Source organism: Drosophila busckii, chromosome 2L (genome assembly GCF_011750605.1).
Source record: "Drosophila busckii strain San Diego stock center, stock number 13000-0081.31 chromosome 2L, ASM1175060v1, whole genome shotgun sequence".
NCBI classification, from domain to species: domain Eukaryota; kingdom Metazoa; phylum Arthropoda; class Insecta; order Diptera; family Drosophilidae; genus Drosophila; species Drosophila busckii.
In genome coordinates, this window is record NC_046604.1 from 6,732,253 (window position 1) to 6,756,863 (window position 24,611).

General features: G+C 38.8%; 3 protein-coding genes across 7 annotated transcripts; 1 reads left to right on the forward strand and 2 right to left on the reverse strand.

The window, feature by feature from the left end:
* Positions 1–3,177: 3,177 nt before the first annotated feature.
* LOC108608183 (serine/threonine-protein kinase RIO3) lies at positions 3,178–5,887 on the reverse strand. The gene is made up of 3 exons (XM_033293972.1): positions 5,741–5,887; positions 5,070–5,228; positions 3,178–5,003 (listed from the first exon to the last, which is right to left on the reverse strand). Exon 3 carries the CDS (start codon positions 4,999–5,001, stop codon positions 3,238–3,240), a length of 1,764 nt encoding a protein of 587 aa, XP_033149863.1. The 5' UTR covers positions 5,002–5,003; positions 5,070–5,228; positions 5,741–5,887; the 3' UTR covers positions 3,178–3,237.
* On the forward strand, positions 5,567–10,073 carry LOC108608184 (chorion transcription factor Cf2). 5 transcript variants are annotated; one of them, XM_017999469.2, is made up of 5 exons: positions 5,567–5,746; positions 6,395–7,484; positions 7,583–7,839; positions 8,307–8,401; positions 9,410–10,073. In XM_017999469.2, exons 2-5 carry the CDS (start codon positions 6,525–6,527, stop codon positions 9,583–9,585), a joined length of 1,488 nt encoding a protein of 495 aa, XP_017854958.1. In that variant the 5' UTR covers positions 5,567–5,746; positions 6,395–6,524; the 3' UTR covers positions 9,586–10,073. The 5 variants fall into 5 exon arrangements, with proteins under 5 accessions (XP_017854958.1, XP_017854955.1, XP_017854956.1 ...); XM_017999466.2 differs by having other exon boundaries at positions 5,568–5,746; positions 8,307–8,485; positions 9,410–10,071; XM_017999467.2 differs by having other exon boundaries at positions 5,570–5,746; positions 7,580–7,839; positions 9,410–10,060.
* A 2,223-nt stretch (positions 10,074–12,296) lies between these two features.
* Positions 12,297–23,075, reverse strand: LOC108601921 (probable G-protein coupled receptor 158). The gene is given in 15 exon segments (XM_033294086.1): positions 12,297–14,217; positions 14,518–14,538; positions 14,827–14,938; positions 14,996–15,123; positions 16,219–16,413; positions 16,581–16,982; positions 17,037–17,105; positions 17,165–17,200; positions 17,202–17,514; positions 17,572–17,652; positions 18,251–18,370; positions 18,438–18,496; positions 18,598–18,837; positions 22,833–22,930; positions 22,964–23,075. Coding segments are annotated over 15 exon segments (2,184 nt in total). The 3' UTR covers positions 12,297–14,019.
* Positions 23,076–24,611: the final 1,536 nt, after the last annotated feature.

The following is a 24,611-nucleotide window of genomic DNA, read 5'->3' on the forward strand; positions in this document are numbered from 1 at the left end:
GTCACCAAGTCGAACAACCCTACCCAATATATATTGCGCTCGCTCCCTCGCATTTAATTTGCACTCACGTGAGGTTTTTGCCTGGCCAAAAAACAAAACACGTTTTAACTTTCCCTCCTGTCCCTTTAACTGTTTTAGTTCAATTAATTTGCTTGCATGGCGATTAACATGCAGCTGTCAATTAACAGCGATAAACTCTGCTAATCATACGTAATGTTAAAAAATATGCTTAGCACATTTTTAATTGCAAAAATTCCTTGCGCTAAATTTTGCAATGCTCTACTGTACTTCTGCATACTGCACTCGTATGTAATTATCAGTTAGCCTTATAAATTACATGGATCATATGCGGCATACCAAACTAACAGCAGACAGTCTTGTCTGTCTCCATAATTAAGAGCGCTCCCCAGTGGTCAGTGGTCAGTGGTCAACGCGTATTCCATAATAACTACAGTATCTAAATATAGAGCAAGCACAGTCAATACTTGCTTGTGTATGCTAATTTACAGTTATTAGTTAAGTATTTACTTAATTATTTATGTCAATTGCTGATTTCTGTAGTTCTCTGCTAGTGCAAATGTCTGCGCTTGTGTCTCTTCCCTTTTAGCGCGTGCCTACTGTACTGCACTAACTAGCACCGCATTTCACTTTCGTTTAAAGAGGCTGTCTGTAAACGCCTTTTAACCACTTGAATGAACATGGCAGCCAATATAACTTTGTTGGAGAGTCTCTAGCATGAAAAATGAAAATGATATGACCATGTAAGGGCAGCAGCCAACACACAGCAGATGCGGCAACAACAATAATAAATTAAAGGTTCTATTTTTGTAGGCAATGTAACTTGAATTACAAGAGGCCATCGTGGCGGCGTCGGCGCTGATGGTCACTGCAACTGGTTAGACCTAAAATAGATGCCTCTCCTCTCACGTAGATTGACCAACTTGCAGGTAACACACACACACACATGTAAGCATGCACTGGCACATGAAAATTAAAAATGCAAATAAATTGTTAACGTTAAACTTGCAAATTCCAATGTGCGTGTGTGTTTGAGAGCAGCGCTGCTGCCACTTGAAGTTGATTTCACATAAAGATCGACTGCGCAGTCGCGGTCGCAGCGCAGCAAGCGCCAAAAGCTATACGCGACGAGCCTCTTTCGCTTGGAGCTTGCTGTCAAGTGTTTGTGAGTGTGTGAGTGGAGTCTTCTCTTGTCGCTGCTGCGGCTACACTTGAAAAAATGCGAGTCTGTCTTACTCGCTGCTGCCTTGATTACATGCTTTGGGACATTTTAATTGATGAGAGCGAAATATGCCATGTCTTTCTGCATTTACGGTTGGCCATTCTGTCAGCCGCAACTGTTGTGCTAATGCTTTCTTTATGATTATTGCATGGATCGTAAACTGGGAAGCAAGTAATAATGTTTGCATAGAATTTGCTTTGGTATTTTTTAATTGAATCATGGCGATAGTACATTCCCTTCAAGACAAAAATTTTTATTACATTTAATTGGTTAAGCTTTTTTTATATATATAATTGGTTTTTTTCTTCTATAATGATGTAGTAATTAATATGGTCTAGACGATTGACAACTTTAGGCATAAATCGCTTAGCGAACCCCATTTGAGCTTATTTTTCTTAATAAAAAATATTTTTCTTGCTATATGAATAAATGAATTTATTATTCGAAAACGTTTATTACAGCCGACGAATAACAACTTAAATTTTCCGTCTTTTAAACAATTTCAACAAGTGTTGACTTACAATTTATTTCTTGGCGTATTTTTACGGATAATAGTCGGCATCACTAAGCCAAGTGTTTGGTGGTGCTGTGATATATTGTAAATAAGCTCTATGTATACTATCCATTATAATCAAACTGCGAATGCGTGACAGAATCATCTATTTAAGAAGGAGCGAAGTTCTATTATTTTTTCTTTTGATTTTTTCTGTCCGCTTCTTTCTTTGCGTCACCATTGTCGAAGTTAACTATCCAAGACGGATCGTCGGCAGCCAGGCCCACCTTTCAAAATCGCCATTACGGGTTATGCGTTGTGTGTGTTGTTACGCATGTATTTCATTGTCCGATTCTCGAGGCACCGCGGAGCCCCTGCAATTCTTCGAATAAAAAACAACTTAGTCAATAATAAGTGAGAATACCAAGAGCTCTCTGGCTTTTGAAGTGCCCTGGTCTGTGCTTTTGTTAGCCAAAACGTGCACAAATTAGCGAATGTTCAAACAGATATAATTAAAATACGACGTAGATAAAAGATATATAAACGTCCTTGCTGTTGAGCGCTTCAATGCTATGATAATTTTATAATATGTAAAAAAAAAAAATAATTGATGCAGTTAGCGATTCCAGTGGCGATTGCCTAAGAGATTCGTGTATTTTCCTCGATTGATCGGTTTAAAAAATAATTGTTATTAAGATGTGTCATAATAAGTATTTACGCATATGTGAGTTCCATTATTGCGGGTATGAGCGCCGGGTAATTACAACTGAACTACAATGTTTGCTAAATATTAAAGCACATTGTAAATGTGTCCATGTTCATGTCCATTTTATTTTCGAACAAAATTCGAAGTTTGAAACTCAAAATTTGCAGAGTCTTCGATATACAAATTTTTACCATAGTACATTGAGTGTATTAGAATCTCAAGTTTCAGCGGACCGTGCGTCACGCTAATTACGTCTTTATATAGAGCATATAGCGAATCCAGACTTAAGTCAATCGAAGCTAAACAAATTCCAAGCGTTGATGAATTTGTTTATTTCTACTTATTGACGTAATATTGTTTTATTTTTTTTTTTCGCTGCCACAGCTATTTGCTAAAGTCCAGCTTATGGACACCAGGGCGTATGCTTTGTTAAAAAGGCAGCAACAAATTTGTTATATTGCTGGGTTTATTTATTAAAATAAACTGCTGATCGGCTGCTGCTGCTGCCGACTCATGAGCAGAGCGAGTGCAATTTGAATGCGCGCATGTAAATGATTTAATCAATTGAATGATTTCAACAATAACAAAGAAAATCCCTCAATTAATGGTTCAATTGTTGGGTTAGCCTCAGAGAAAGGCGTGCTTGCCATTGGGGGCGTGGCGCTGAGCGCTTAATAACAATTCAAGTTCAAACTTATTAAAAATACCAGTAAATTTACACACCCAAGTTTCTAAATTATTTTAATTTGCAATAAATATTGGCAAAATATTTTTCAAAAATATTTTCCTGTAAGATAGTTAATCTGCAGAGTTGGCAGTAGATTGTTCTAATGTTCCCTCTTCCTCTTTGAGCTGCAATTGTTTCAGTGCTGCGGCTGCTTCACGCTCCAGCAGCGACTTCTCCCAGGCTAGTTCAAAAGGATATTCCAGTGGCTGTAGCTCAGCTGGACATTCGGATTGATGTGGCGCTGTGGCCTGACTCACATTGGCGCCTTTTGTGTGTATGCGCTCCAACATGGCGGCATTTAATGTGTCCGTATTAAGCGCAGTTATAAACTCAAAGAGCTGCTCCTTGCTATAAATATTAGGTAGTCCACGCTTCTCAAAGAAGTTGACAATGTTGCTGCAGTCGCGCATCAGGAACTCCAAAGCGCTGGGATGCTCGGGCTCAACGCTTTGGGCCACATCTATGAACCAGCATTTACCCTCGAACCAGAGTATATTATATTCGCTCAGATCAGCATGCACCAGCTTAGCCTCATTATAAAGCTTATGCATGGCAGCAACAATCTCTTCATAGGCGCAACTTAGCTCCGCGGCACTGAGGCGTGCATCCTTTAGCTTTGGCGCCGCATTGTGATTGTCGCCAATGAAGCGCATGACCAGGACATGCTTCTTTAGCACCACCACATCGGGTACATTGAGTCCGATGCTTTGCATGCGCATAAGATTGTGCATTTCCTTCTCTGCCCACATGTTGATGATGACACGATGATTCTGTTTGCTAAAGCGATCCTTAAAACGATAGTCGTCCTTAATGTAGCGATCCCGCTGCTTGAACTCATTCAGCGTGGTCTTGAAGACCTTGATGGCGCACTCTTTAGGCAGCAGATCGGGAGACATAAGCACACCATTGCCATGGCCATGCTCGTTCGCGCCTGTGTAGCTTCTATCTGAGTTGGCATGCAAAATGACCGCCTCCTTGCCTGTGGAGATAATGCCATTGATTTTCTCGAGTATTTGATTGTTTATAAGCTTGTAGAGCAGCAGACGTGTAGCGGCATCCACGCCCATTTCTGCAGTGGCCACTTTCTCTTTGCGATCGGCGCGTCCACGTCGTGAATATGCTTTGAGCTGATTGTACACTTTGTTCGATAGCTTCATGTCAAAGCAGGCCGCATCGCCGGTGGGAAACTCTGGTGGAAAATTCATGACACGCTGTGCGTTGCGCACACCACAAAGCTGTGGATCATGCTTGGTTATCATTTCGCCCTCTTTGTCTACTTTAAAGCCACACTTGGGTATGGCCTCCAGCAGTTTTTCGTTGGTTTCAAACCGATCCCAGTCTTGTTTTTGGCGCTCATCGTCCTCATAGTCCTCTTCTTCGGTGTCGTGTAGGAATTCCGTATCGCCGTCACGTAGATACTTATTTAACGTCACTGTCACTTTGGATCCTTTATTCTGCTGGCGTTCGATACGACGCAACTCTTCATTATATTCATGATCAAACTGTGACTGCAGCAGACGAGCAATGACTGCATCCGATTCAGCATCATCTTGCAGCAATGCCAAGATTTCAGGTGTGACTTCCTCATCTTTTAGCAGCATGGAATAGTCCTGCCAATCACCAGCTTCGGACGGCTTGGAAGTGCTGGCAACGTCAGCGTAACTAGCGGTATCTTCTTCGCTATCTTTGCGCTGCTTCTCCTGTTGCTCTTGTTTTTGTTGGAATCGCTTCACCTCTTTATCGTGCAATTTGTGCGCATATTGCTCAGACATTATATCCGCCAGACTCGCCGCCTGCACGGGTTCGCTGCTAGCCTTGGCCCATGGTGACGACATTGCTATCAAAACAAAAACAAATTGTATTTAATTTGTAGCTGAAGTATAAACATATTTTATAAACAAACTTGGTTTTCGGCTTTGGCACTTGTTGTTGTTAACTTCTGAGCTGTTGTCAATCTTTTCCAACTGCCTGCTGCCTTGGCTGTTAATATACGCCCTCTGAATTACCAATTATATTGAAATTGAATTTCGTTTTATTTTCCTTGTCCTAGTCTTTTTCTCGTCTGATTGTGAAAATAAACCAAAGCACAAGTGATGTGAGAAAACATCGCCATACCATGCTGCGCTGCGCTTTAGCGATATTCTTTAATATTCTAATGTTGAAGTTTGGCCAATACTTCCATTAAAAAAACAAAAATGGTAAAACTATAATCTAATAAATATAAAATATCTGAGTTACAAATTCTATATTCATAAAAAAAGGAACTTTTAAACATAAATATATCATGTGAGGAGCACTATTGTGAGGAGTACTTAACTAGCTGGCAACGCCATTGCTCGCGCAAAACGATTACTCATCGAAATCGGAATGTCTGCGCAAAGTGGAATACGCAAAGTATCGATGCCGTCGATACTTTTTGTTGTACTTGTACATTTTTCGCCAAAAATAATAATAAAAGTGAAAAGTTAATATATATTTGTTGTACAAATACAAAGAAAATGCTTGTGGATTGATTGGCAATTTTGCCATAGAAACGGCCGTAATAATACCGAAGTGCAATACGTGGATACGCACACGCTGGTAAGGGTTCTTGGGTAAAACGCACCACGGAGAAAAAAAAAATCAAAATAGAATTCCGAATTTAGAATATGACAGTGACGGACCGAAAAAAAATTCTCGATTCGAACGCATTGCCTGTCCCCATGCCTCTGTATATGTGTGTGGGGGGAGACTTGGGGGTCAAACTAGGGGGAACACACCGAAGTAGAGAAACACACAGAAACAGAGATCGGTAGAAACAGCAGCAGCAGCGACAGCGACAACTGATTTCCGATTTCGTTTCGTTTTGCGCGCGAGGCGAGAGAGCCGCCGCCACCGCTGCCGCTGCCGCCACCCGCTAATGTCGCGCCGCACCGCTGCTCAGTGAATTTTGTGATTTTCAGTGCTAATTTACGCTTAATTTGCGCCGCCTTTTGCTTGCTGATTGCTCTTGTGCATGTTGTTTTGCTGCAATTATTATTGTCTTGCTTGCTTTGCCACCTGCAACAAAAAAGGACAGCGCACAACAAGAGCAGAGCGCTTCTGCTTATCAGCAAAGCTGCGCTGCCCTTTTTAGTGAGCGGTGAGCGTGTGAGTGAGCGTGAGCTTCTCTCTTAGCCAGTGGGGTAATTAAAATTTATTATTAGTTCAAACTGCTCAGCTTTTGCCTTTCACACTTGATCATTGCAGCGGCCATTTCGTTGGTTGTTGTGCTGCCGGAAGTTCATGCATCTTTTTTAACTAACTAACCACATACCATAAAAACAAAGCCAAGCGCGCCTTTAGCCTGCTTAACCCGCTGCTCAGACCCAAGCGAGCAATGTTAAAGTCTACTACAAACACACAGGAACTGCGACTGCCACGCCACGAAGAACTGCAACTACAGCAGCAGCAACATCATCATCAGCAACATCAGCCGCAGTCGCAGCCGCAGCCGACACATCAAGTTGCCGCCGTTATAGCAGCAGTCTCATCAGCAGCCGCAGCAGCAGCAACTACCAACAGCAACAGCAGCAGCATGAACACGCTTAAGACCGCGTTTGTGCCCAATCTCAGCATGGACCCCAATGTGATTAACACCCACTACTGCACCATATGCCATCAGCAGTTCGATCGTGCCCAGCATGCTGCGGAGCATATGCAGCTATGCCATGGCATACCCATTTCAACGCTGGAGCAGCACCAGCAACACCAACAGCAGCAGCAGCAGCAACAACAACAACAACTGAAGCCTCTTAGCTATGGTTGTACTAACTGTGATGATAAATTCGGCAGCGCTCTTGAGGCGGATGAGCATCATCGGCTTACGCATCAGGCGACGGTGTTTTTGGCGCGCTGCGCCGTCTGCACCATATACGGCGTAAATTCGGTGACGCAGAATCCCAACGAATATAAATGCTCGCACTGTGGCGCGATCTGCACCGCAGCGATGTTGGCGGCGGGTCAGCAGCAAGCGTTTATGGAGCATCAAGAGGCGCCAGTGACGCCTGACGATTTGCCCGCCATAGCGCCGCGTGATATGAGACTGACGCCCGAAGAGCAGCAACATCAGCAGCAGCAGCAACAACAGCAGCAACAGTTGCAGCAGCAGGAGCAACAACAGCTGCAGCATCAACAGCAGCAGCAAGAGCATCATCACCAGCAACAGCAGGAGCAACAGCGACAGCGTGAGCTGCAGGAGCAACAGGATGACCTCAATGACCCATCAGCGTTGAAGGTGCCGCCGCTTACGGTAAAACTGCTAAAGAACGGCAATGGCGCGACGGTTACACATCCGCAGGTGAGTGCAAAGACATAGACAGATCAAATATCCAAAAACAAACAGAGTTTAGATAATAAAGGTCCTAATATATTGTTTGTTATCTATAATTTTAGCAGGTCATCATTAAGGAGGAGCCGTTGAGCTTGAGCGACAGCGGCGATGTGGTGAACTCAGTGCCTGTCTATGCCATACAAGCGAATCCGGGTGCACAGCCCACAGCAGCGGGTGCCGCCACCAGTGTGCTGGTCAGCACACAGTCAGTGCCGGCAGATCTGGCGCACAAGATACGGCATAAATGTCCCGATTGCCCGAAGACCTTCAAAACGCCCGGCACACTGGCCATGCATCGCAAGATACACACGGGCGAAGCAGAGTAAATTTCATTTACATTTTTACAACTCATACATATTAAACATAGACTAGAGCCACAGCTACGTTGAAGTGTGGGCCGGTTGGTTCAGCTGAGGGGCGTCACTGTCTCCAGCTGTTGCTTCTTGAATTGCAGCGCATTGTTGCAGCTCCCCAGGCGCTGCAGCTCATATTTCATATCAGCAACTGCTGCAATTGTTTTTTTATATGAATATATATTTTGTTTGTTTTCCTTAAGATCAAGACTGAGGCTGAACGCATGGGTGTGTCCTCGTATGTCCATGGATGCAGCTCATGCGTTCCAACATACAAAAAACACAAAATATTGAATATTGAATGTTACTAATTGTATTATTCTGCTTTTCTTTCTTTTTCTCTCTTTCTATATTCTCTATTTTTCTCTTACCCCGCACTACAACAAAATCTAATATAAAAATATATATCAAACCAAAAAAAAAAAAAAATAAACAGCGCCACGCCCAAAGAACGCCCCTACACGTGCTCCTACTGCGGCAAGTCCTTCACTCAATCGAATACACTAAAACAGCACACTCGCATACATACAGGTGAGAAACCATTTAGATGTGGCTATTGTGGCAGGGCGTTCACTGTTAAGGATTACCTGAACAAACATTTAACGACTCACACGGGTGAGAAGCAATATATATTTCAAATCAAATCAGTCAGTCAATCAACCAATCAATCAATCAATCAACTCTCAACTCAGTCAACTCAACTCAACTCAACTCAATCAATCAATCGACTCGTTCTCAAGTGCAACAACAACAAAAACAAAAATTCTAAAAAAAATATTTTTAATGTCTGTGCGCAAAATGAAACATGTATGCAAATTGCCTTCATACTCATTTGTCATACTCAATATATATACTATTATATACTATATTCAAATATATTTATACTTCGCTCAGCTAAACTCACACAAACGCACAAAACTCATTACACACACACAAACACACACACACCCACATATGCAAGCTGAAGAACATGGCAATGCAGTTGCAGTTGCACGCAATGATCTTCAAAACTGTACAGCCAAGATTATTTGTGTGGGAATGCAAGAATAAGAAGAAGAAATTCAATTTGGAGTTGATCTTAGAATTTGCCAAGCTCTTCGCAGAATGAAGTTTAAACCAAATGCTTCGGTGCATCGAAGCGTTAACAGCTTGCAGAAGTTTCAGATCTGAGTAAATTGTCCGTAATATTGAATCTGCAATTAAAAGAAAACTGATAAATTAAATATAAACTTGCTGCAAGTGTGAAATGTTAAAAACCTTAAACGTATCGCCCGCCTCATCTCATTACGTATTAATATGTCTCGTACGCATTTTTTAACACTTTATAAAGTAAATATCAAAAAAATCAACCAACTATATACACATATATATATTAGTTTGATTTTAACGTGCAAATTTCTTTATATATTGTACCTTACTTATTACATTTGGTACTGCACGGCATCCAGCATTTCAAAAAAAAAAAACAATTAATTAACTTGGTGCTGGCAAAAATTTGATTTGCTAATTTGGTCAATGCTTTGTTATTCGCTTTTACAGGTGAGAAGCCGTTTCATTGTGGCTACTGTGACAAGTCCTTTAGTGTAAAGGACTATCTCACGAAACACATACGCACACACACCGGCGAAAAGCCGTACACCTGTCCGTACTGTGACAAACGATTCACGCAACGCAGCGCACTGACCGTGCACACGACAAAGCTGCATCCGCTCTAGGAGAGGCCCAACGGTGGGCGCTTAATTGTTGACCCAAAGAAACCAAGCACAATGGCTTAGTTAGACAAACAAACAAACAAACAAATAAAACAGAAAAGTAAGCAAGTAAACAACATGAAACACTCACTGAGAATATATTATACGAATTGGAATGGGCACGAGCAACGAGCAGAGACGGGCATGAGATTGTTAATGGGATTGAGATCGAATCGGAGGAGCAACTAAAATGAAAGACGTTTTCAAAGACGACACTTAAGAGAGTGGGAGAGCAAGCAAGCAACCAACGACTGGCAAATCTTCAAAGTGCTGCTAGACTTAAAAATTAGAAACATTTTTGCTAACTAAAGTTAAAGAAAGTTGTACAACAAAGCAAGCAAACAAAACAGAAAATGGAGAAAAAAAAAAACAAAAAGAGCAACATAAAAATCAATAGCATAACGTTATGTTTTTTCTATTGCTTATAAGCTAAAACAATTGATTTGATTTTAATTTTTTTTTATATGTATATCATATGATTTTTGTTATTCTATGAGATTTTATTGCGTAGATTTATAATTTGTAACGTAAATGGTTTAACTCCCTTTTATTTAAGACACACACAATTGCACACACACACACACATCAACACATATATTTTATTTATATTTATATATAAAAAGAAATATTTTTTATTACAACTTGTGGCAATATTATTTCTTAAACAACATAAAAAGAAAAAAAGTTATCAAGGTAAACAAAGCTACGCGCAAAACTTAAATTATATATTTTCTTAACACGCACAATACACACACACACAGACAAACACACACACACACTTATTCGAACAACTTATTTATTGTTATGCTCAGTTGAAAAATAATCATTTTTCAAAATTTACATTTTTTTAATAATTTAAAAATTTTAATTTTAAAGAAAACTCTAAACGCTTTGCTTAATTTGCATACGAGCAGGATCTCGTTTGTTTGGCTTTAAATTTACAATTAACGTTTTATGATAAAGAAACGACAAACTTGTTTTTAAAAAAAAAACTAATTTACTTACATTTACACATTAGTGATTTTTTTGTTTGTTTTTTGTAAATGTTAACCAATTGTTTTATTTAAGTTTCTTAAGCGCATTTGAACGCAAGTCACTGAAAAGTATTTAAGAGCAAAACGAAATTGAAATTAATACTGAAAAATTGAAGAAAAAATCTAGCAAAAATTTAAAAACACAAGTTTAGGCAACTTAGTTTAAATAAAAATAAAAAAACAAGTGAACAATATGCATACTATGCGATATTTGATATGTGTTGAAATCTCTACCTTATAATTTGTTACGAACTAGTTTTTTTAAAAACAATACAAAAATCGTCGTAGTACAGGCTTATATTATATAATATTAAATAATATTTATATTGTTTTTGTAATATATTATTGAATAATTTTTGGTATACTACATTTAATGAGTTTTTAATCGATCGAAACTAAAGCTAAAAACTATTTGCAAGTTGTATGTACTAAAAACAATGAAACTAAACTGTAGCAAAACCAAAACAATTGTACATTTTTACCAAGCAACAATTACTTATAGTGTTATATATATGTATAATGTAATACTTACACTCAAACAAAAAGTCTACCTAAAATGGCACAGAGCACACAGCAAGTAATTGAGATGCGCAGCGCATGTAAAACCAAAATAACTCTTAAGTAATTACTAATTATTGTAATTCATTTGTAAGTTTTAATAAAACAAGCAACAAAAACAAAAAAGAAACAAAGTTGACGCAACCAATACTTAAGCTTGCTTATCTAACCGCAACTCTGTAAATCTAAACTAAACTAAATGCAAACTGTACTAAAATGAAGAAGAAGCAGACGAAGTGACAAACAAATTGTTAAAAACGATACGTACTAATTACAAATTAACTGCTAAATCCTAACTACAAAACAAATGGCAATGGAGCAAAAGTGAGTAAAATTAGTCTTTAAATAATTGTAAACAAAAAAAGCGACACAAAGAATCAAATTGTATGAATAGAATTGCAATCTAAGAAACGAACAATGATTTACACATAATTCGAGCAATATTTCAATTATTATTAATGAAACTCTATATATAAATAAAGGTCCGACTTGTAGGAAACTTATACAAAATCAAATCAAGTGTGAAGTCTTCAACTGGAAATCTTCCCAACTGGTAATGCCAAGGAAAAACAACAATTTTTATAATTTGATTTAATCAGTATTTATATTTATTTAGTACCATCTGTCTTCTTTTGTATGTTGCTTTTTGTTTTGAAAGTATTTGCATTACAATTTGCATTATTTGTATTTCTGCTATTCAATTTAATGGCTCGCCTTTTATTTCCCTGACACTAAGATGGGAATACATATAAACATGCATATATATATAAACATATGTATGTATGTAGTATATAGACAACGCTTTGCTTAATGCATTTTAATTGCTATGACACATTTGGTTTTATATATAACGTTTTTTTAATCATTCTCTCATTTAGTTTATTACTTTAATTACAATGAACGATTATTATGAACACTATCACACTTGCAAAATGTTTTGTTGGATGATTTTCTGTTTGGTTTGGATTACATTTGCAATGAGCAACTAATTTGTTGTTGTTGTTTTTGTTTTGTGATACAGACACATACATTCGTATATATGTATATTATATATAATATATATATTTTTTTGTAGTTATATGCTTTTATTAAATATCTTTACACAGACTCTCTGATCAAACCCAATCAAAAAGTTGCTTGATTTTGTCTGTTGTTGTGTTAAATTTAATATTTTCATTTTAAATGCTCAACTTGTAGGCAAGTTTGTTGTTGTATGTTTAACTAATTTTATCAATAGAATTTCTATATATATATGTATCTCATGTATGTCATGCCCCTCATATATAAATGCCTATGTAACGTGGCTTGGCGTGGCTTTTGTCTCTGTATTCGTTTGCTTAACGCATTCAAAATCATTTTGTCAATATTACGCTTTCTCCATTTTGAACGAGCGTCAAAAACGTCTTAGAATTATTTATTTATATATATACCAGATATTTATATATAGCTTATTCCGTTGAATACATTTGAAATGTATTTCGTTCATGCGTGTATTTTTACTCGTATTTTTCATTTTCGCTTTTCTTTTATTTTCTTTTGTTTTCAAAAATAACCTACACCATAAAACTTGAAAACATTTCGTTTTGATTTTTACTTGAGTTCAAATCAATTTCGAAAGTAAAAGTTATATTGTGGACAAATATTTTCTTCAGCTACATTTAGATTTATTAGTTTAATTAAAGAGCTCGCCAATTATTTAGCTCGTTCTGTTCTCACAAAAGTTAACAAGTGCCGATAGTTCAGTTATACAGTATGTTAATATATACAAATTTACGCTGATTCTGGGTTTTGGAATGACACATTGGGTGTTTTTTTAATTTGATTTAACATATACATAGATACGAGCACATATAATATTAAAGTACACACATGATTAGATTATAGACTAGGCATCGATTATGTGGAGTTTATGTGGGGAAAATGTTCTAGTACGTTTAATGCCTATAAGCTCAAATTTACAACTGATTATTTGCTGTTTATATGTATATCAAATGTTAATGATCAACAGATAAGATCATTTGAAAATCAACATCTTAATGCTTATACAAATGAAAGACAAAATTATTATTATGTTAGTAACTGTGAGAGGAACTCAGTTGGCATTGAAATGAAAAGCTACAAATGAAAATTGAGAAATCTTTTAGCTAAAGCTAAAATACCCTTGCAGCCATATCTAGATTTCCTTTTATTAACATAACTATGGTATGTACTTAACATAAAACTGTCAAGGCGCCCACTGTTAATCTACACTGCAAGCGCATCAGAAAACTCAAAACGATTTACAACGATAAGTTTCAGTTGGACTTAGTTGCCTACAGTACAGTTTAATGTTACCTATAAAGGTGGGCTCTGTTTTTGTTTTTTTTTATGTTTTTATACTTGATTTGCTGTCACACAACGCGGTTTGCTATATGTTTCAAAAAACTAGGAAAATAACAGAAAAATACAGCTCTAAAAATTTATCAAAATCGTACAAAAATGCTTTCATATTAAATACTTCATTTGCATTCAACATTTGCTCTCTCTCTTTCTATTCTCTTCTCACTTTTTCAGTTAAAATAAAGTAATTTGTTTACTCTTGTTGCTGTTATTGTTTGTATACATATTAACTACTTTGTATCAATGTTTTTTTTTTTTGTTGATTTTTGCCACACAAAAATTAAAGTAATGCATGTTATTGTATTTTGTTTGTTGCGCCTATTCATTTGAAATTTTGCTGCCAACTGCGGGCAACTAATGCTCAGTTAACATATATGCTATATATGCTTTGTTTGTATATACAAAATAAGGTTTGGAGTGTGTATGTCTACTTGGAGTGCGAGACAACGGAATGGGAGACCATGGAGTGGGATAGCATTGAATGCGATATGCCCGATATTTCAGCATAGGTATCTGTGGGACCTTCTCCGCTGCAGACGGAGTCCTCGGGTGTGCGCGATGGCTCCGCCTCGGTGATTTCAATATCCTGATGATGTTTATTGCTGCGATGTTTGGCACTTAAAGCCTGCGAAATATAGTGCGACAATTAGTATTCCATAGGTGCAAATTGCAAGCTATAGTGCATAATATTCAGTTTAGTTTAGACATAGTATGAAGTGCTATGGAGGACATGCGTTATGGTAGACAGTTGGCTCAAAGAACAAAACGGGGGAATATGGTGGTTCATTAAGTAGTTTGCGTTTTAGCTGATATTGATATTTTTTGGGGACCTGCATGCTGATTACAGTTTAGTTTAGTTTATGCTAGTACAGTTAGTTTAGACACAACATTTAGTTTAGCAGAGAGTGAGACTGACGTTTCTTACCTTGTCTTTGCTGCCCTTTTTCTATAATTTACAGTTTGTTGGGGTTTTTGTTTTTATGAATACACAAGCCATGACAAGTTGAAAGTTGTATACAATTATATATCATACAATGTTAATAACAGTTTGACAGTTGATTGGAGTTAAGAGTTCTTAGAGAAAGAGTTGGTAAGGAAGCTTGGCTTGGACTTTGGACTTAAGTACTGTTCAGAGTCTAGTGTTTGGCTGCTGGCCCAGATTATGCGTATGTATTGTGTACAGTGAAGCCTATGACTAGACAGACAGCCAAATGCCAAGCGCTCAACTACTTACTTGCAAGGAGAAACGACGATGGCCCGCCTTGCGTCCACCGCGTCTTTTGCTTATATGCGGATTATCCTGACGCAAAGTTTTGTTCTTCAAAATCTCCAATTGCGTGTACAGTCTGCACAAAAAAATAATTGTCAATGATTGTACAATATAAATTGTGTATAGAGCACACCTTTTGAGTTCGGCACGTATGTCCTCGGGACTCATTTCGGATATGGTCAGCTCGCCAATGTCGGGATCGCCGAGACACAGGCCCGCATAGCCGCCGCCCAAGCGCTGGCCAGCATCATGTGACGTACCCTTGAAAGCATCCACAGGTAAACGCATTGATAGATCATACGCTAGCGAACGTACCTGCAAGCTATGAAGATGCAACAAACACGGCAAACCACACTCAGGATAGAGAGGAAATTAACGCAAAATGAACATAAACGGAAACGGAAACGGAAATTTCAACTCAGTGGCAAAAATATTTAAAGTGAGAAAGTAAGAAAGCAGTGCGTTTGTATTTTCTATAATTTTGATATAGTATATTCTGTATTTCTTTGTGTGTATGTGTGTTTGTGTGTATGTGTGTGTGTGCTTAGTGGGCGTGGTTGTGTCTCTTGTGGTGCTGTAAGAAAAGTATTGACATAGTTTAAAGTCTAGACATAACATTGTGGGGGGTCGTTGAGCTAATTACTAAGTGGGAGTACACAGAGACAGTTAGAGAGTGAGAGATAGCGATAGATAGAAATAGTTGTAGTTACTCTCGAAAGTATTTATTGTGATAGACATGTTGGGTATTTGAAAGGAAACCGATTTTTGTCATTATAGTCGTGTGATTTAGTTCATGCAAAGCGTAAACAAAAGCAATTTACAAATGGTGCAAAGTTAAAGTTAAGGTGCATTGATTAGGTGATTTGAAATGGAATTGGACACATGAGATGAGTTTTCAAATTTAAATTTAAACATCTTTACGCATTGGCATACACTTGCAGCAACTTCATAGCTTGACTAAAATATACATATGCTTAACATGTTAGCTTAATACTATAATAAACAAATGAAGTATAAATAAATGAAACAAAGTACAATGAATTCAATTTATGGTTTCAGCAAAAGCTAGAAATGAAAACTTCTTGCTTTACTTGCAACTTTTAATTATGTTACAAAAATCGTTTCCTCTATACCAAAATAGATAACAACTATCGCATGATTGTAAGACAAAGGACGGACATTATGAACAACCTGTAGCTGATAATATATATATATATATAACATATATGTAGCTTTACTTGAGCCTAGATTGGACGCACTCTATGTTGGCAAGAAATCAAACTTAATGTTGTTAACGCAATTTAATTAACCAAATTATAACAGAATTGAACTGAAGCATTGCACATTTGGTTTTACCTGCTTATGCTGATACCATAATTTTGGCACAAATATCAAACCCAGAGCAAAGCTATTCGTCAGCTGTGAGCGCACAAAAAGTGCCAACAGAATGTGACTGGGACTCAGCTCGGGCAAATAGAAGAAGCGCAGTAGATAGTAACTGGACGAGACGAGAAATTCCAGCGTCAGCGCAGTAACCAGAAATTGTCGCTCCTAAAAGAAAATAAACATATATAAGTTAATTCCGTTGAATCAATTCAATTAAACTCAAAAACTGCATTTGATTTAAATTGCAATTCCAAAAATGAATTCAGTTTGAATTGCAATGCATTTAAAAATGTCGAAACTCAAATCTTTTACATATCTGCCTCTTTACTTACTCTAAATTGTGTATTAGCATTGCGAACTGCAATTGCCAAATGCAGTCCAAAGCAGAGTATGAGCATCTCGCTGGTCTGCGTAACCAGCTCCCACTTGAGCGGATGGCAGGTGTTGGTTCTAACCTCACGCAGACTGCCCATCTGTGCGCTCTCCAGCAGATCCAACGCCGAAGCCGTAAAAGCAGCCATATAGCATATAACAGCAAAGACCATGGTGCCCAGATATTTCAGCAAATCCACATCGCGCAGCACCCAGCGATGCGCTTTGCGTGTGCGAAAGTCCACCAAATGGCGATAGAGTTTGAGTATAATGGCGCCATAGCAGGTAATGAAGCCGATCTCACGCAGCCAAGGCTCCAGCAAACAGCGCTCCGTGGAGGCGGGAAAGAAATGGACGGCAACCTGGAAATTAATCAAGCATTAAAGATTAGAGTATAACTCAAGCTGCCAACTTACCGATAGGTAAAGTAAAACAATGCCCAGCAATATGGTCTCCAGCACAGTCCACATGCCCGATGCAATAGCCTGCAATGTAAGCCAATTGTTTAGATTATGTCTATAACTTAAACCATTAGTTTGTTAACCTTGCACTTGCGCTGCCTAAAAACTATGACGCTTAGCAACTACACAGCAGAGTATACAGGCGCCTAGCACTATAGCCACCAGCAGACGCAGACATGCGTCCAAGTTGAGCACTTCCTCTTCTTGAAAGTTGAGGCACACTCCCTGCGAATCACAGCTGCTGCAGCCACCCGGACAGGGTATGCACGAGTAGTTGTCAAAGCCCTCGGATAGCTCCACTAGATCGCCACGAAAGCCTTGCAGCGTGGAGTTTGGCAAATAAAAGGACTCGCGACATATACAGGTGTAAACATCACGTGTGGCGGCGGGCTTATTCTCGGTCAGCAGACAGAAAGTTGTATTACGATCGCAGCTATAAATTGAAATATGCATTAGCTTTGCATTTTATAAACAATTATTAATGGCTCACCCATGACGCCTGCCGAAAACATCCTCCAGCCCATCATTGCAGACATCCTCATCAGCCGCTATAAAGGCAGCGGCAACAATTCTAAAACAATATGCAAATAATTTATTAATTAAAGGCGATTTGTTCAAAAATATAGCAATTAGTCATATATTTATTAAATGTTCTATGCTAAGCGAGCAATAAACCAACAGCGCTTATGCATTTATCAGCTCTTGGAGCAACGAGCTTGTGAGAGTGAGAGCACAACCCAACACATACGAGCGCGCTCAGCTTACGATAGCGAGCGAGCGACTCTCAGAGAGGCTGAGCTACGAGCAGCTCTGCTATCCAATTTCGTAACTAAGCTGAACTCGAAGTTGTCAGAGTGATCAGGCAGCATTTAACGTAATCAAAAGTGGAGGCTGACAATGTACTCCTAAATTTATCGATATACAAATTAATTGTTATTAGCTAAGTAATCGTTAAACCACAGAACTTGTGAAGAGTTTGAGTTTGATCACTTAGTTTGTTTTTAAGCGACACTTGAAAACTTTAAATGCGTTTATCTCGAAATGACATTTTTTTTTCTTTTAGTAAATGAGCGATCTATTAAATATAAAATATGTAAGCGCTTAGTTGAGTATGCCAATTGCTGCCTTATTCATGGTTAATGCTTACAGAAATTCAATCAGTCACTTACTTGATGCGATGCTCGGTGAATGATATGCGAAAGGGCCACAGCCAGCGACCCGTCAACAGGTTGCAGTCACGAAACGGTGCGGCCCACTCCTGAGTGCCATCGCTGCTGTTCCAAGCGGCGCTGCAATTCCAAAAACGAATACATATAGCACAAAGTGCAATCGAGTGTGTGGCATAAACAAACTTACCCCAGTTCGCGCCAGTATGAGCCCAAATAGGCCTTGTTGTGCACCTGATGCGGTGGTATCTGCAAAGTTCAAAAATAGCACACAAACAGGCTTGTTGATAAATATGTATATAACGTTGCAAACAAACGTTGCATGTTGCACGTTGTCTGGGCAAACTGACCGTAACATTGTCCCTGAATTTGACGACAACCGTATGGATGCTGGGCGCGGCGATGGCAAAAGCCAACAAATTGTCATCCTCGTTGAGCGCATAGCTGGCAATGGCATTGGCACGGTGGCTTACTTCGGCGCGCGTCTCCTCATCGATGGCAATGGGCGCATTGGTGTTTGGAAATTTGTGTGCTAAGAATTCAGTAAATTGCCTGGCGGCCTCTTCCGCAATCTCCGTAAAGTCGTAAAACTAAAAGTAAGACACAAGAATAAAGTTTGCGCTTAGATATACATACATATACAAATATATTTTTTATGAAAGCTTAGCTAAGCTGGCAATCAGCATTTTTTTAGGGACACGTGCAGCAAATTAAGTATACGCAGCGTAAGCTGCTGCTACTAAACAGAGCTTACAGCCTAACGGCTTTTAATTATGCAATAGATTTACACCTTTTGCGTTATGCGGCACTCATAGGTGCAAAAAGTTGTACAGATTAATGTCCAAAGTGTTATTTGTATAAAAGGTGTAACGGGTATTCAGAGTCGCCAAGGCTACAAGGCAAACAAGCCTAGAGAGGGAGCGAAAGAGAGCGAGAGAGAGCGCTATAGCGTGTATGTGTGCTAATCCCAACGTTTGTCTAGCTCTCAAAATGTTTGTATACAATTTACACGTAACGCGCTGTATACACACAGGATACGCACAGGATACAGGACGCAATGGCGATGGCTCTGGCTCTGGCAGTTGCCAGTTCACAGTTGTACTAACAAAAGTCTGGATGACATCATTATGGCTTTTGCCAAGAACAAAAAGTAAACGCAAAAAAACAACAACAAAAAAAGATAAAGGCGGTGGGGGTAGCCAGGGTGTGGCTGTGTGTGTGTGTGTTTGTTTGTGTGTCTGTGTGTGGGTGAATCACCTTTGGCATTTAAAGCAAATAATTCCCATTAGCTAGGCTTAAGGTTTTGTTGCGGGCAGGCCACAATGTTTGCCAGATGAAAAGCTAAATGAATTATTAACCAGTCTTAAACATATTTGTGCGCAAATACATACAAACAAACACACACACACACACACAGACATAGGTAAAATCATTGAGGCGTAAAACAAAACCTAAAACACTTGTAAATAGCAAAGCCACAAACAACAGCAAATGACTGCAATAAAAACGTGCATACATTTCAAAGCACACACACACACATGTGTGTGTATACAAACACACATGTGTGTGTATACAAACACAAAGCAATGTTTGTACATATGTAAAGTGAAGGCAGCAACTATGCCAAGTGGCGCACACACAGCAAGTTGAAATGAAATCCTTAAAGACGCGTTTTACTGGCTTTTTAATGTTTCATGCTTCACTTGTCTCTCCCTCGCTCGCTCGGTCTCGCTCTCTGCAGCATTTATACAAAAAATTCTTACTTATGACCATAAAAATATTTACATGCCCATATGGCATTACGTGGCGCTCGTTGTTGTTGTTGTTTGTCATTTGCATGTTTTTCGTTGTGTTATTCGCGTTGTGCTTAATGAATAAAATATGTCAACTGCTTTACTCTTGTTTTTGTTTGTTGTTGTCGTCGTTGCTGCTGCTGCTGCTGTTGTTGTTTGTTGACATTAACAAATCTCATCTGGGCAGCTGACAAGCATTACAAGCACATCATTCATTATGCAGCTTACACTGTTCCCCCTCACCAGCCCCATCCACAACGTCATACTGCTTGAGTGCGTTTTACAAATTGCGGTTGACGCTTCTAATGCTTATGCAGTGTTTCCTATTGCTCTCTCTTTCTAGTTGTTGCTGCTGTTGGCCGCAAGCGTGCCGCACTTCATTCAACTGCTTAAATACTTTTGCGTTTCATGCTTGTTTCATGCCTTTGATTTAAACAGCATTTAGCGTCGCCATTTCATGGCAGCCATTTTTCGAGTGCGCCTGCAGCTTATGCAGCACTTTTTTGAGAACTTTCGAGGAGTTCAGCTTTTGAAATTATGCAACAGACTAACAGCTGCGAATTTGATTTGAAATGTGAATGTATTAACGAAAATAAGAAAATACTATAATAGTTAATTGATAACACTATACTATACTATTGAAGTTTCAATCAAGTCACGTACTTAGTTATAAACTCAACTTAAAACGATAATCAAAAACAGCTCCGAAAGTATTTACTTAATACAAATTGCTTTGCTTACGAGCTGCTATTCTTCTAATCTAAGCAATTTTAAAACAACAATAAGAAACAGCTCTGAAGTATCACACTAATTAATAGAAATATAAATAACAGCGTCTAACTTAACAATGCGAAGATCGAGAATAGTTTCTGTTTTGAATATTTCTTTTGACTTTAAAACAAAATGTTTTTATTCATTTAAGCATTGCTGTTGTTTGCATATTTGTAATGCAATTAGTTTTCGCAAAGCAATTATAAAGGCACTTTAAAAGCATTCACAACAACTATTTAATTAATAAACGAAAATACACGAAACTTCAAATGCAATTACTTAAAAAATATTATTCTGTGTATTGTGCGCTGTTCGCGTTATATGAATTTTTTAAAACAAGTCGAGTGCTTTGTGCTGGACTGTGGCCTGAAACAAAAGCAAGCAAATAGGCACAACAGATTGCCCAGATGGCCATATAAATTTGTACGCTGGCTTTTTGTGTGTGTGAAAGCGCAACACAAAGGCAGAGAGGCTGTCAAACGAACCAACGAACAACAACATGGCCAGCAACTAACAATAATAACAACAAAACGATAACAACAACAGCAGAAGAGCAGTGAGGCAGCAGCAGAAGCATGCTTGACAGGCATTCGACAACGCGTTCAATGTTAAAGCGAAAGCCACAGTGAAAACAATAGCCAAGCAAAAGCTGACCACTTTTTATTTATATATATAGAGTAGAGTGTATATATATAGATATATAATTTTGATGAATGTATTTGCGCGTGTTTAAGTGGCGCATACTCTCGTTAGCCTAAGCAAATTGCGTTACAAATTTTGAGCGTTTGCTGTTGTTGTTGTTGCTTTTAATTCTTATCGAAATCGTAGCTTTTAATTATGGCAAGAGCACAACATGGCGCGACAGCATTGTCATCAATATTAACTGTATATCCTGTTGTACGTCATAGCCATGGCGCATTGTTTACGCACTGGCAATGCCTTTGGCCGTAGCCGTTGAATATTTATGTTTTTGCGCGTAGCTGGCTAAAAATAGCAGTCAAGGCAGTCAGTAAGCCAGTCAGCCAGCCAGCCAGGCAGGCAGGCAGTCAACTAAGTGAAGCACTGACAGGCTGACTGCTTGACAAAATGAGCGAGTCTATGTTGGAGCTTCAAGTGCTTTTGCTTTTGCTGACTGCAATTGTCATGCAAATTCAATTAAAATAACGTTGATTGGCTCAAGCTGGTTAAGAGATACCAGAGAGTGAGCGCAGGCTTTCCCTTTTTCGCTTTAGTATCTTTTAATTAACTGGCAAGTGCGAAATGCCGCAAAAACTGCTCAGCAAATTTGCTTACCTGTGCGTACCGCCTAACCGTAACCGTAACCGTAGCCGTAACGGTAACCGTGGGATGAAAGAGCACACAAGACGAGAAAACTCTCAGCTCAACTTTTGGCTAGATATGTACTTGCGTCAGACTTGGCGTATGCGTAATATTTTTGTGTTGTGTTTTCCCTGTGTGTGTGTGCGTGTGTGTGTTTGTGAATTTTTTTATGACTGGGGCGGTTTTTCCTTAGAATTTCATGCGCGCCGATTTGCGCAAAAAGATTTTTGTCAGCATGAATTTTGTGTGAAAGTCATTGCGTGGGCTTGTTGTTGGCGAACGCCGAGGGGGAGGGGATGTAACATTGCTGCCTCAGCAACTTTATTGATTAGACGCGCTACGGTTTCGGCTTTGACTGTCGCTTTTTTGCCACCCTAACGTCTTTGGCCCACATTTGCTTCAACAGCCAAAAAGTTCGCAAGTTTTTTAAAATCATGCTCATTGGCTAGACTTGGATTTGTGTTTAATTTTGAAAACTCTGTACAAAATAGTTGAATGCTAGCCAGAAGTTAGCTTAAAGTACAGAGTCTTATACTGTCGGTTGTGCCGTTGCCTAACTGACTCTATGACAAATGCAAGCTGCACATTTTCACACACTTATGGAACTTTTCACTTAAGTGGGCGTAATTTTAGAATTACGTGTCCTTGCTAAGCAGAATTTTAATGCATAGATTTTAGACTTTAACAAATGGATATCTTACCGGCTCATCGGGCAGTGCTTCCAGCACTTTGGGCTCGCATTTCTCCGGCGCTTTGCTGCTGGCAAGTGTTGCCGCCGTTGTTGTTGTTGCTCTTGCTGCGGTTGTTGCTGCAGCTGTGGGTGTTGCTTGCGCTGCGCTGCTGGCAGCGCTGCGTTTGCGGTAAACTTTCGCTGCTGCTAAGCGTGGAGATGACTTGGCTGCCACTGGCATCACTTCATTCAAAGCCATCGGCGGCTTGGACATGATGCATTGAATATCTTGCTGGTGGCTGGCGTGCTTGTAGTAGGCAAGCAAAGCGTCGCGTCTGCTGCTGCTGCTGGGCGTGGCGGCCACATGTGGCAAGAGCAAAAGCAGCAGCAGTAGCCAATGTTTCGTGTGGCAAGTAGTTAAGCAATCCTTTGTTAATGTTGCAGTTGCAGTTGCTCGTTGGTTTTGTTGTTGCGTGTTCAGGTGGTTTCTGTTTTTGTTGTTGTTGTTGTTGATGTTGTAGTGTCTGATTAATTGCGTTAGCATTTGATTCGTTTGGTTTGATTGGTGGTGGCATTTTTGATAGTTGCTTTGTTGCATTGAACTTTGAGCTTTTGACCTTGTTGCTATGCACAGTTCCATATCACTAACTTTACTGCTGTATTTATTGTTGTATAAAATTTGTTGTTGAAGTTACAGCACTCTGCATTCGCTTGCAAATTTATCATCTGAAAATGAGAAAAGTTTTGGATTTTTTTTCGGTTACAACTAAAGTTTCGCAAAGTCTTAAGAACTAAAGTTCAAAAACATTTCGGGCTTTAAATAAAAAATTAGATTTCAAAGTGCAAGCAGGCTAAAAGTTTAGAGAGAGACAGAGCGAGTGCCAAAGCTGTGCAAGAAACTTTTACAGATGCCATATGCTAAGCTGTCAGCTAGTCGTGCCAAGCTGCAGCTACTTTTTTATAATTAATAAAACTTGCACTATAGTACACAATATATATATTCTTTTATAGTTCGGAAAACAAGATGCGCAGCTTCACTAGCAATTAGGTAAGTAAGTGACTGTGCCAGCTTAAGCACTTTTAATAAAATGCTTAATTAAAAGTTTTAGCATTAAAAACTTAAGAGTTTGCCTTTGGCACTGAAATTATTAAATTACATATTCCCCTTAGTGCAGTTGACGTCAACTTTAAATTAATAACAGCATGCATGAGCTTGCTGCACTTGTTAACAATGCCTTATGACATATAGCTCTGCAGCAGTTTTATCTGATTAAATATGCACACACCCACACACACATACATATAGACCGTAGTAAAATGCATAATTACCTATGAGGCGCTGTCAACGCCGTTGATTTCACATGCAATTAACTTTAACAGCCTTATATCGTTAAAATTATGCTGATTGCCGTTTCATGTGCACAACGCCAACGAGTTCATTGCAAAAAATCAAACCAGAATTAAGTGCTGGCGCCCACACACGCACACATACAGACACACACACACACACACGCATAGTGGCAGTGATGTTGGGTTACGTCAATTGCAATTTGATATAAACGCAAATTGCAATTTAATTGAAAGTGCTACGCTAGACCATGAAAATAGCATAAAATGTGCGCTAAACAAGCTCAGTTTTCAATTAAACTTAACGCGCTGTGGCGAATCATTAAATAGTCTTCAGTTTGAATTGGCTAGCACATGCATACTACCGGAATAAATATATATATTCAATTATTTTAATATTTGTTTAGCATACATTAGAGCTGCCTGCAGCTTTTAGATACTTTATGCATGCATTCTATTATTT

Bases quoted from the DNA above. Each gene is read 5' to 3' on its own strand.
- LOC108608183 (XM_033293972.1), bottom strand. From the start codon at position 5,001: ATGTCGTCACCATGGGCCAAGGCTAGCAGCGAACCCGTGCAGGCGGCG.
- LOC108608184 (XM_017999465.2), top strand. From the start codon at position 6,525: ATGTTAAAGTCTACTACAAACACACAGGAACTGCGACTGCCACGCCAC. The intron at 7,485-7,579 runs GTGAGTGCAAAG...CTATAATTTTAG, and splicing joins CGACGGTTACACATCCGCAG to CAGGTCATCATTAAGGAGGA. The intron at 7,840-8,306 runs GTAAATTTCATT...AAAAATAAACAG, and splicing joins ATACACACGGGCGAAGCAGA to CGCCACGCCCAAAGAACGCC.